The sequence below is a fragment of the Eurypyga helias genome, unplaced genomic scaffold, assembly GCF_000690775.1.
Source record: "Eurypyga helias isolate BGI_N326 unplaced genomic scaffold, ASM69077v1 scaffold3135, whole genome shotgun sequence".
Classification (NCBI taxonomy): domain Eukaryota; kingdom Metazoa; phylum Chordata; class Aves; order Eurypygiformes; family Eurypygidae; genus Eurypyga; species Eurypyga helias.
This window is the reverse complement of record NW_010251873.1, coordinates 29479-41118: the sequence shown is the minus strand read 5'-3', so window position 1 is coordinate 41118 and position 11640 is coordinate 29479. Positions and strand designations below refer to the sequence as shown.

General features: G+C 42.3%; 1 protein-coding gene across 1 annotated transcript in view; it reads left to right on the top strand.

The window, feature by feature from the left end:
- Positions 1–570: 570 nt before the first annotated feature.
- The window catches only part of LOC104510013 (cytosolic carboxypeptidase 4-like), a gene marked incomplete at its 3' end in the record, with an annotated part of 36023 nt that continues 24953 nt past the window's right edge, over positions 571–11640 (top strand). Inside the window, exons 1-3 of the mRNA XM_010152143.1 lie at positions 571–698; positions 1700–1796; positions 7989–8195. Of these exons, the coding sequence (XP_010150445.1) occupies positions 571–698; positions 1700–1796; positions 7989–8195 (432 nt within the window). The remainder of the gene's footprint in view (positions 699–1699; positions 1797–7988; positions 8196–11640) is intronic.

Sequence of the window (11640 nt, the reverse complement as noted above, 5' to 3'; positions counted from 1 at the left end):
TTCATAGAAATTCCTGGGAAACGGTGGTGAGATTCAGTTTTGCTGGGAGTGAAAGCTGTACACCAGGAAGGTAAGAACACGCCCGTTCTTGAGGGTCTACCCGTGGCCCTGTCCTTCAGCGCTCCAGCCCGAAGCCATCACCAGGGATACGGCTATGGAGGGAAAGCGTCGCGCCAGCTTGCGGAAGCGAGCCGCGGCAGGAAACGCGCGGTAGTTTTCAAGGGAGCAGGCAGATGGCGGTGTGTCTCCCCGATGGGTTTACAAACGCCCATCCTCAGCTCCTCAGGCTTCCTTAAACTCTTCCCGAGACTGTCCACCTGCAGGGCCAGGGGCTGGCTGGAAACTGTTCGGCCTCTCTTGCCGAGCAGAGGCTGGTGCTAAACGCCCACTTAGCAGGTGCCTAACGTCAGGAAGCAAGATCTGCCAGGAAAGAAGGCATCAATGCAAAAAACAAAAATCACTGCTCCAGCTGTACCTGATAGTTTGTCGCTGTTGTGTTTCAGAGGGGAAGGTGTAAGATTGGACAAAGAAATAAGTGATGGAACATGACTAACTTGTGCTTCATCCACAATGGGGGAGAAGTGCTTGAAAACCCAGTTCAGGAGTGACCTTGGTTGGCTGGTTCCCTGTACGCAGCGGAAATCGGTGACCGTCACAGAGGTGGTGAATAATGGAGGAATAGTTAGAATGATAGAATGGTTAGGGTTGGAAAGGACCTTAAAGATCAGTTAGTTCCAACCCCCCTGCCATGGGCAGGGACACCTTCCACTAGACCAGGTTGCTCAAAGCCATAGCCAGTCTGGCCTTGAAGACATCCAGGGATGGGGCATGCACAGCTTCTCTGGGCAACCTGTTCCAGTGCCTCACCACCCTCTCTGGGAAGAATTTCTTCCTAATATCTAATCTAAACCTCCCGGATTTCAATTTATACCCATTACCCCTTGTCCTATCACTACAGGCGCTAGCAAAAAGTCCTCTCCCAGCACCCTTGTAGGCCCCCTTCAGATACTGGAAAGCTGCAATGAGGTCTCCTCGGAGCCTCCTCTTCTCCAGGCTGAACAAGCCCAATTCTTGTTAGGTCCCTTCAGAAGACAGTGCTGTGTCCTTCTACCAGTGGAAACTCAGATTGCTGATACAAGAGATGTTTCTCGTCTGACCACAGCCAGTTTCTCACTCCTGACTTCTTACCTTTTTCTAAGCACCGCAGGGTACCTCACCAATCCTTCCATGCTACTCTCCCCATTGCTGTTCTCCACCTGCCATGCCCATGGGCACGCAGCAAACAACCTGTAGCAATCTGTCCTCCATTGCCTTGCTGTTTGGGTTTTTTTAAGCTGTCCTCTCCACCATGCTGTTAACTCCCTCTGACTGAACTACTTTATCATACAGGCTGAATTTTTTGCTTGATAAATATCTATAAAGGTGCTGAAGTGCCATGAGAGCATCAGGGGATTCTTACTCTTCTCCTGGATGTTACAAGCTTTCCAGGGTTACACCTGTCCATCCTTCCTTCAATTTCTAGATGCTTACTACATCCCTGGGTGGGGATGAGGGGTTAGATAGCTGTAGATGAATTGAGGTGGGATGAAGCTCAGCATCCTTTCCAGACTCTCTCCTCTCTGTCCCAGGGTACACCATCCTCTTTCAGCTTTGTTCTTTGTCCATTTGTCTTCATATCTTCCTCCGTTTCTGTCTTCAGGCCTGAGAGTTCACCACTAGACCCTCCTTTGCCTGCAACAGGCCCTGGTGTGGAGGGGGCATACCCCAGCTGGAATCTGTTTGAGCAGCAATGGAAGGTGAGGGCTGCTCTCCATGTTGCTCTTGGCCATGGGCTCTATTGCTTTCAGTGAACTCACCCTCCCCTCAAGATGAAAAAGGCGAAATATTCCTGGTTTTGTGGGAGTGGAAGAAAACTGGCTACCTGACATATCGAGTGCAGACAAGTGAATATCTAGGGGTTTGCAGGCTGAAGGCAGTGTGATGCCCAAACCTCAAGCCACACGATGGCGATGTTATTATAGAGATCCTCACTCCCACCGGTGCTTAATCCAATATTTATTTTCGGTGAGTAATTTGTTTATCAGCAGGTTATTTTAATCTAATTTTGGTTGTATTTGTTATTCCTGACTATCTGTACTTCCCAGAATTAGAAGCTTGCATGTCTTTAAGGAAATTAGTTAGAGCTGATCTCAGAGGCATTCACTCAGCGGATATTGAAGGAAAGGGCTAGGGGAATGGGCAGGGCCCTTGTTGCAATGCTTGCCTAGTAAAATTGTAATGAGCAATTTAAAAAGACAGGTTGTGGTGACCCCCTGATCATGCTTATTTAATCAAGACAATTCTCTGTGCTAACAGCAGCTATTGCCAATGACCTTTCCCCTCTCTTTCTATATCTTTTCCTTCTTCTTTTTGCCTTCTTTATTCTCTTGCCTTCCCTTTTTCCCTCTAGCTTTTCATCTCTCATTTCCTGCTCTTTCTTCCTCATCTTCCGTCAACTAACCTTTATTTAACCTTTCACCTGCTGGTTTTTTAATCAAAGGATAAGGATTATGCCTTGTGGCTGGCAGGATAAAATAATCAGTGTCATTCTTTTCCCTTTTTGCTGGCATCAAGGAGGGGCAAGTAACACTGCGAGGAACAGAAAGTGATGTTCTAGTGCATAAGCAGATTATGGCTTCTGAAAGGCCTGCACCCTCTATGTCTGAATTCATAATACTTTTAACAGACCTACTGATGCAGGTTTTTGAACTTGTGTCAGAATAGCCTTATGGTTAAACTATGTCAGTTCCTGTAGCCAACAGCGCAATGTTTGTGATTTGCCTAATATTTTGAAAGGCACCCATTACCCACATCTGGATTCAAACTTCATTATCAGTCTGGCCCCAAATCTATCATCCCAACCTGTAAGGTATTGTGATCAGAATTGAATTTTGCAAATAGGTCCTTTCATAATGATTTAAAACAAATTCTGTCTGTCCTTTCTTCCTGAATTTCAGAATGTAAATAGTCTTGATTCTATATTTTTTAAGTTTCTCTTCAAGAAGAGCCACTTGGGAGGCACCCAAATGTTTTTGAATGTCCTTTGTATTCCCTTTCCAAGGCTGCTCTTCATTCATAGACATATCCCAAACTGAAAGGAACACAGTGCCCCCGAGAAGATTGGTTTCATCTTCTGGGGCCTGGCAGCTTCCCACTGTTTGTTTCCTGTGCTTTCCCACACCACTCCTCAGGGTGTGGGTATAATGGAACCAATGTTGAAGAGCTGCATTATTCTCTGACATCCTTAATAGTGATTGTTTACTGCCTTTGTCTTGGCATGGACAGTGTTTGGGCCTCCAGTGATATCTAGCTTCAGAAAATTCAGCAGCTGAATTTGAGGAAGTCTTCCAAATTCTAGCATCCTTATTTGAACTCGTTTCACACCACTTTGGTCAGAAAAATCAAGTTGGAAATCTTTTGCAAATGTCTTTTTCTGTGTGTGTGTGTGGATTTCTGTCTTTGAGTTACAACCAGAAGATGCTGTGAAACTGAAAAATGAAGAAAAAGGAAATGTTTTTGAACATCTGCTTCCTTCTGGGGTTAGTTCAAAGGTTTTGGAGTGGGTTGATTTGCTCTTTCTTAACTTTTACGTATGAATAATGTAACAAAGGCAAATTGGGGAAGAATCACCATGTCATCATAACAGGTAGCATTGGCCAACACCTGGGACTAAACCAAATATTTTGGAGTAGAAAGAATGAGCTGTTGTACTGAAGCTAGGCTTGTGGCTGAATCTTGGTCTAGGAGCAAAACATGGCACTTGTAGCTGCTAGCAAATCCTGCCTGTATTCTCCACCTTTGTGCTAGTATTGTCTATCCTAAATGCTTAAATAAATGCCTAGACTGAAGTTTACAGGGCCTGATTACAGTAGTGTCTGGCTTCCAACAAGAGTTGAGCTAAAAGTAGGCTCTTGCTGGAACTATAGAGCCCATTGGGTCTGAATTCATTCCAGCACTTGATGGGTGAGTAAGTTTCTCAATTGGAACAATTAATTTTGTTTCTATAGGGAACCCTTGTGCTTAACGGTAGCAAAAATGGCCTCTCACTGACTGAATAAAATAGCTGTTTTCTTCTTGCTTCAGGCGATATCTTGCATCTTTTATTTCCAAGAGGCAGTCACTAGAGCAGAGTGGGAAAGTTGGAGATTTTCTTAGTCCTTTCACTCCTTTAGAGTCCATAGGGTTAATTTAGCAGAGTATTCTTCTCTCCAAACTGTAGCAATGTATGTTCTTGGCATAATGAATCAGCTGAGTGTCATCAACAGAGATTTAAGCAGATAGACAGAAAGATAAATATCTTTGTTCTGCCTGGTAAGCAGTGCATTGCTCATCATATTTCAGGTTGACTGTAATTCAGTTTTGAGATTAAATATGCTACATGTTTTCCAGTGGTCCCTGCATGCCTGGCAAGCACTTCAAAGGGGACTGGAATGTGAGGAGGGATTCAGAAATGTCCATGGAAACACTGTTGGTCATGAGACTTTTATCTGCTAGACTGAACCCTGGCTTTGGAGTCTGTCCTTGTCCCTCAAAACAAAATTGGCATTCTGTTAAAACTGGGGATTTCTTTGTAATGTGAGGCCCTTGCTAATTTAGAAGCATCTTTAACCATTTGATGCTTATGTACTTTGGCTGTGCTCCAAGTCAAATGTTTCTGGCTAACTGCACAGATTATTCAGGCCAGATATTCTGTGCTGCGGTGTTTGAACTTTCACTGGTTAGTAATGCTGCCCTGGAAGCCAGAAGAGGAGGGTCAGTTCTAGAAGTATGGGAAAATAAGAAGGTATTGAGCATTTCCCTTTTTCCCATCCCAGCCTCAACAGGCAGAATTTAAACTTTTGCAAAGAACATAGTATGCCAGTGACAGGTTTTGGGAAGGTGATAAAGACAGTGCTCCCCTGTCTGATGCCAGAATAAGATTAGGAAGACTGACCAAGCATGAATCAAAATAGGAAGCACCATCCCTGGACACTTCTGAAAGCTACAGGGAAGGAGAACTTCCATTTCCACATATCTAGGGAGAATGAAAGGGACTAAGGAAAGAATAGCAACAAAAGGGTCAAAAGGTATAGGACATTTTACCACTTACCATACAGATCATGCATACTCACCCCAGGAGGGGAGGGTTCTTGCTGCCTACAAATCTGTGCAGTGCTGCTTGTACCTGTATGATTCATTTCTGCTATCTGCATTTGTGCCAAAATATAGATAGATACCCAAGCAGGCGCATCCCTAGATGGAGAGACCAACAGACACAGACAGGTGGGGAGGTCTCCTTTTTCCATTCTGCCTTCTGGAGATTTTGGCATACTTCCTCCTTCATTATTCACTACTTTATTGGCTATACATCTGAAAAAATGGAAGAAAAAAATAAGAAAAACACTGACAATATAGGAGAGCAGAGTAGAATCAATAAAATCAGACAGGAGAAACAGAATGAATGTATTTTTTTGCACTTTCAGCAAGTAATTCTCACTGCTTCTGATCAAAGTCCTGAGGAAACTATAGTCCTGCCTCTTCTGTCTCCTCCTTGGAGAACAGACTGTCTCAGCTTCACTTTTCAAAGCAACTGTTTTGATCTTAAAGGTGATAAGTACTACAGAAAACATGAGGCGAAACACAGTGAAGTTATTTTGCTCAGCTTCCTCCATGCTTTTCATCCAGTGATAAAACTGAGGCATGGGACAGTTGCGTGTCTGGGTTCCTATAGACCAGGGATCCAGCTGTGGAAGTCTGTTTTGTAAAACGTGAGGAAAACATCACTAATGCTTTTTATGGGATTTTTAAAAAAAAAAATAAATTTGCCAGTAAGCTCTACCCAAGGTGCTTTCCAATATTTCCCTTGTCCTATTGACACTGACACAGAAAGCTTAGACTTCAAGCACTGAATTCTAAGGGCTATAAATCCCTAGATCTAGTCCAATTTCATCTGCCTCTGAACATTCAGGGAAGCTCTGAGTCTGATCCAAATTGTCCCTACCTTACGCTCTGACTCTTCTTCTTGTCATGTTTTATATACTTATTGACTTTTACAGAGCTTCCTGAGTAATTCTTCAAGGAAGATTGACTGATTTAAGGGGTTAGTCATCCTGCAGGTTAGTAAACATGACAGCTGGTTGAGGATTAACAGGAAATCATGAATAAAATCATTGGGATTGATAAGGGATTCTCAAGCAATTAAAGTTTTCTTGCAGGAAGTCAAGTAGAAAAAAGAAATGTAGTGAAGGTCAAAGAAGGATGACCTTCTACCTGCTGACAGCCACCGAGGCCTGAAATACAAGATGTACAAGCAGAGTTAGTGTGAGATGGTTAACAACAAGAAGGTAAAGTGCTAGAGGACTGCAGGCTGAGGTGTAGGAGACTGGGCAGAGCCGTTCAGGAGTGGAACAGCTGTGAGGCCAGCGTGTCAGTGCAGAAGCAAGTCAGTGGAGGGGGTGTGGGGAGTGTGGTGTGTGTAAAGATGCAAAGCAGGGTTAAAATGAGTTGGCAAACAGGTTTGGGGTGCTTTTTGTTGCCTGCCCTGTGGTGCCAATGGTAGAGAAAATTGTATGATAAGACCAGGTAGGAGAACTACCCTCCAATCCCTTCTCCAGGTGGGAGTTGGCTAATGTACCGCAGAGAGCAGACTGTGATGACTTTAGGCAACTTCCCTCCCCTTTCTGATACCTCTATCTACTTCGTCACTAGGATTGAGGTTTCCTGCATAATAACTACTTCTTTCTTACTCTCTTCCCTCGTTACTGATTTTCTTCATGCAACATCTCAGTTCTCTGTGTTAACCTCTAGCTGCTTCTCCTGCTCTGTAAATCCCCACCAATGACTTCAACGTTCCAGGTGTGAGAGGCTCTGGTACTTTGTTTAATGAACTGGAAATGAATTGGAGCCTACTAGCTCTGGAGAACCCATACCAAGAGCCATCTGTTGTGAGCTACAAATGCTGATTGGTATTCAGTGAGCTGAGCTCCAGGCTTATGTATGCTACCTGGCCCCTCAGTTGATTACTGAGTTCCTGACAGCTTCTAATGTGTGTCACAGCGAGGAATGTCAGGACGAGTCAGGAAAATATGTTTAGGCAGGGTTGGCTTGAAGGGAGGGAGCCTAGAGTCTGGTACGGCTTCATGTTTGTCCTGTGGGGTAGGGCAGAGAATATTGTGGGCGAAGGGATGTGCTTTAGAATACTTGGCAGAATTTGTATTTTATTAAAGTTTTATAATCTCTTCCTTTTAGTCTGATATCCTGGAGTTATGTGCTTAAGGGAACACTGCAGCTTTCCTTTTATATTTTTATAAAGCTTATTTAAAAAACCAAGACACTTATTTTTGCCCATGCAACAAAAGTCTTTAAATATTACCTGAATGTGACCTTTAAAATCTGAGCCAGAAAGCAACAGAAAGGAAGCCTAAACTGTTGTTGCTCATGTTAGCATTTTGTTAATTTTTAAATAATGCGGGTTTCCAGAATACTCTGATTCATGGCTTTGGTTATGCTGTTATGTGTGGGAATATGTTTAAGAGTTAAACAGGATTTTGCCTGGTGTGACAGGATTGTACAGCTATAAGGTTTCTGGATTTGTTCATCTCAGCAAGGTGTTCTCTCAGGGCTGAAGTACAGCACTATGAAGATTGCATGACCTGCTGTCGACTAATCTTACTGTTCTTTAGTTTTTCTCACTCATCAGGAGCTTCTTAGTTTCAGGAGATCTTATGGTGCTGCAATTGGAATTAAGTTTATTAACACTTGAAAGAAGATATGGTCTCTGCCCTTTCCCCACCCATGGTTTTGTTCACCTGGAGGGTTCTGGAGCAACAATTTCCACTTAGGAGAGAGACTGCTTCATTTTTTTAATGTACAATTCCAAGAGTCTAGCTCATGCTTAGCAAATAACATCCTAAATTATCAAACAGTGTGAGTAGTGGAAGGAGTTTAATTTAACCTTTTCATTTTCAGAGTCTAACAGCCAACGGGCAGTGAACAGAGGCTACCTGGGTGGATTGCTGAGACTCTATCAAGACTGGCATCACAATGATGTCTCCAACAACTACATTTATATTCGTAGGGGTCTCCTGGTCTGCCTAAAGCATGTAACCAACATCCAGCTGGGCAGGGAGACTTTTCTTGGATCCCAGGGTATGGAGATTCTCTTCACAAGTGTACAGGTAAATTTTGCTTTTGTGTTTAAGTGAGTTCCTACTGAACCTTGTGGGAATTGTAGTTCAGGCTTTTTCTCCCCTGTGGATACTGCTGTCTGCTTGGACATCCTCTCCCAAAGAATGGTGCAGTGTCTCCACAGAAGGGTTGCTTGGGTGTTTCATGAGATGTTTCCTTTCAGGTATCCAGATGGATAATTCCACCCAATTGGTTTTTTCCATAAAAAATTATTTATTTGGCCAGGCCCTCGTAAATGAGAAACATTAAACATTAAAGCCCAACTTTAATCGTGTGAAATGTTAATGTGGGTCCATCGAGAAAGATGACGTGGCCCTGAATGGGATCCCTGAGGTACAGAAAGGGCAGGTACAGAACAGTAATGGTTTCCTTGGTCTCTCACCAACATACTTAGTTGTCTTTGGAGAAGTCACTTATGGAGAAACCTTCAGTTCTTGACCCATGTTATTTGTTAAGGAGTGTTTCCGCTGTCATTTTTACCAGCCAGTGCATCATCTCATCATAGGACCACCACAGACAATAAAAAACCTGTCCCCTTCTCCAGAAAAACCATTGCCTTATGACCTGGTGCATTGGCTTCTTCACCTTTCCCATTGCTGTCATGAACAAATGTCCTGCGACTGAAAGATATTTCTTACTAGTAGTGGATGGTAGATTGGTAGAGTTTTTTCACTTCATTTTCCTCATGAGCGTTGATGGCTTCTTCAGATGGGATGAGGTGGCTAGGGCCAGTAGATCTTTCAAGGGACTATGACCTATGTTAGTGAGAAGTCCCTGGTCTGCAGAAACTGGAAGAGGGTGGATGGCAACAGCTGCTTGAGGGTAGATCTCAGCTCATTCCCTCTCAAGAGCCTTCTACAACCCATGTAGTTTTCTGAGCTAACATCTCCTGATAGCTCAGCCTGCGAGCAACCTCATGGAAAGTGCAAGTCTGGGGTCACCTTGGGTGAACAAACAGGAAATGACACACTAAAGCTCCAGTGAACACTGATAACCCTAATTCCTCCGAAGGTTAGAAGTAGAGCGGAAATGACAGCTTTGGGGGGCCTCCAGTTTACTTTTTTTCTACTCTGTGCTACTAGGGAGGTCTTGGAAGGGGAATTACCAAGGTTAATAAATTCAAAGCTCAATGTTCCTTCACTACGGGATATGTCAGTCTTATAGTGTCTCTCCAAGATATGAGGTGTTGGGAGGAGTCTGACAGCCCTGACTTGCTCTGACTTGAAGTAGAGACTGTTGCTGCTACTAAAATCTTCATAATCTTCATGGCAGACAGAAAATGGGAAATCTGTTTTCCTGAGAGGAACTGCAGGCTATAGTAAGAGAGAAAGAGACAGAAAAGAACAGCTACTGCTCGGGAAAGCAATGGCACGTTGTGTCTGTAGATAATATTTTAGTGCCTTTAGGTATTTTCTGGCTGTGATGATTAGCCTTGACCAAACTTTGAGCATCTAATGAGATTTTAAAGGTGCTAAAAGCTTGCTATAAAAATTCTGCTGAAACTTTTGTTTATTTTGTTGAACTATTGAAATGGCAAGAGTTTTGCCAATATGGGTTTGTTTTAAGTCCCCAGTGGAACTCCTGTTTACAAGACTGGCTTTCAGTTGGAACCTCTCCAGCTGTCTATTTTATGGGCTGATGGACAGCTGAAATACCTGACCTTTTAATAGACCTTTAAGCCTGTGTTTTTACAGGAAGAGCCAATAGTTCAAGGACTGTCTCCTTATATAGATTAGAAGTGACGGCTACTGTATTTGAGGAGAACTTAAGAGATATTTTAGGAGAACTTTAGAGATATTTTGAGTTCTGTTCCTACCTGGAATGAAAAATAAGTTTAGATAATGAAATCATTCATGAAAAGGAAGCACTTTTGACTCCCATTTCTTTTTCCAAGTTCCACTTAGAGTTTCATGGCAGTTAAATGATATATTCACATTAGCAACTGGCTGGCTTTGTGTGCGGTGACATGGCTGCCTACCCTGAGACAAGAAAATGGGTTTGTATCCACTTTAGGAGAGACTGGTGCATAGAACATTATTTGTTATTTTATCATTTGTCTCTCTGATTTCTTAAGCTTTCTCAGTATCTCTTCAGTGTTCATTTACTAGGATCTAGTTTAGACCCTATGTTATCCTATACTTCACTCTATTTTGCAGTAGTAACATGCATTAGCATAATTATCTTTTGCCTTACTGTCATATTGAAACCTCCTTTTTTGTATACATCACATTTATCATAATATCTGGACTATTCCAGATTCAGTAGAGAAAAATTGAGTGTGGAGGCTAAACAGCAGATCCTCTAATTTTAGGTTAGCTTCACATGGATTTTCTGAGCTAAGGATTCACTCCCTTCCCTCATTCACAATATCCCACCAAAAAAACAGTGTGGTTTACACACACACAAAGCAGCCTCCTGTCTGTTTCTCAGGGGGTCAGTAAAAAAAGCTTTTCAGTCATCTTTAAGCTATGTTATCTTGGAATCTGAAAGCGCTTTATGAACAGTAATGAAAACAGTCCCACAAATTCCCTGTAAGGGGAAGGCTTGCTTGCACTTGTAAGCTAATTTGCTATAAAGAAAAATGATTTTCAAATAACATCATTGAATAATTCCATGTGTGGAAGTTTGTTGTATGGATGAAAATGCCTTGATCTTGACTGTCTTAATTCACCCTGGCAGTGAATTAAGATAGCTGGCCCAAGGCAGACGTTTATACAGTCCTGTGTTTGCTGTTCTAGTAAAAACAGTTATAATAAACAATAGTAAGACTGTTGAAGAATGTTGTTCTGTTCCCACATGTAGACAAACTTTCCTAAGCTTTAATAACAAGCTAACTAAGGCACCCAAAAATTATATGACAGTGAATAAACTGAAAAACCGGGAATTGAAACCAGTTCTCCTTAGTGTTTGCTCCAACCACAATAAAACTTTCTTTGGAGATGCTTTCAGAATTGTGTTTTCTTTCTCCCTTGTTCTCTAATAGCCAGTGATCTAGAAATACATGGTAAGATTCTTATAGTGAGTCTTGTAAGCATGTCAGCTTTAGATGATTTTTCTATCCTCCCTACAGGAATCCTGGTTAATCCCACTGAATCTTATAATGCCGTTCAATCATACATGAGAAAACAGAATAAAATCCTGTGCAACCAAAAAAAACCCCACCCCAAACCAATACAGCTGTTTTCCTGTTTCTGATTATGATGTACTTCATGTGCTTTGGTCATCTTCCTGGTTTTGCTGATTTTTTCTTTTTATGTTCTTCTTGTTGTTCAGCCAAAATCTTTACTGGGCTGTCAGACAATAGCACAAAGCTCTTTGGGTTGTTGCATTTTATCTGTGCTGAAGGGATAGAGAAATATTAAATGGTATTAGAATGTTCTGTAATATTCCTCTTTTGCTTTATAGATCATTCATGCTGGTTATCTGACTTGCATT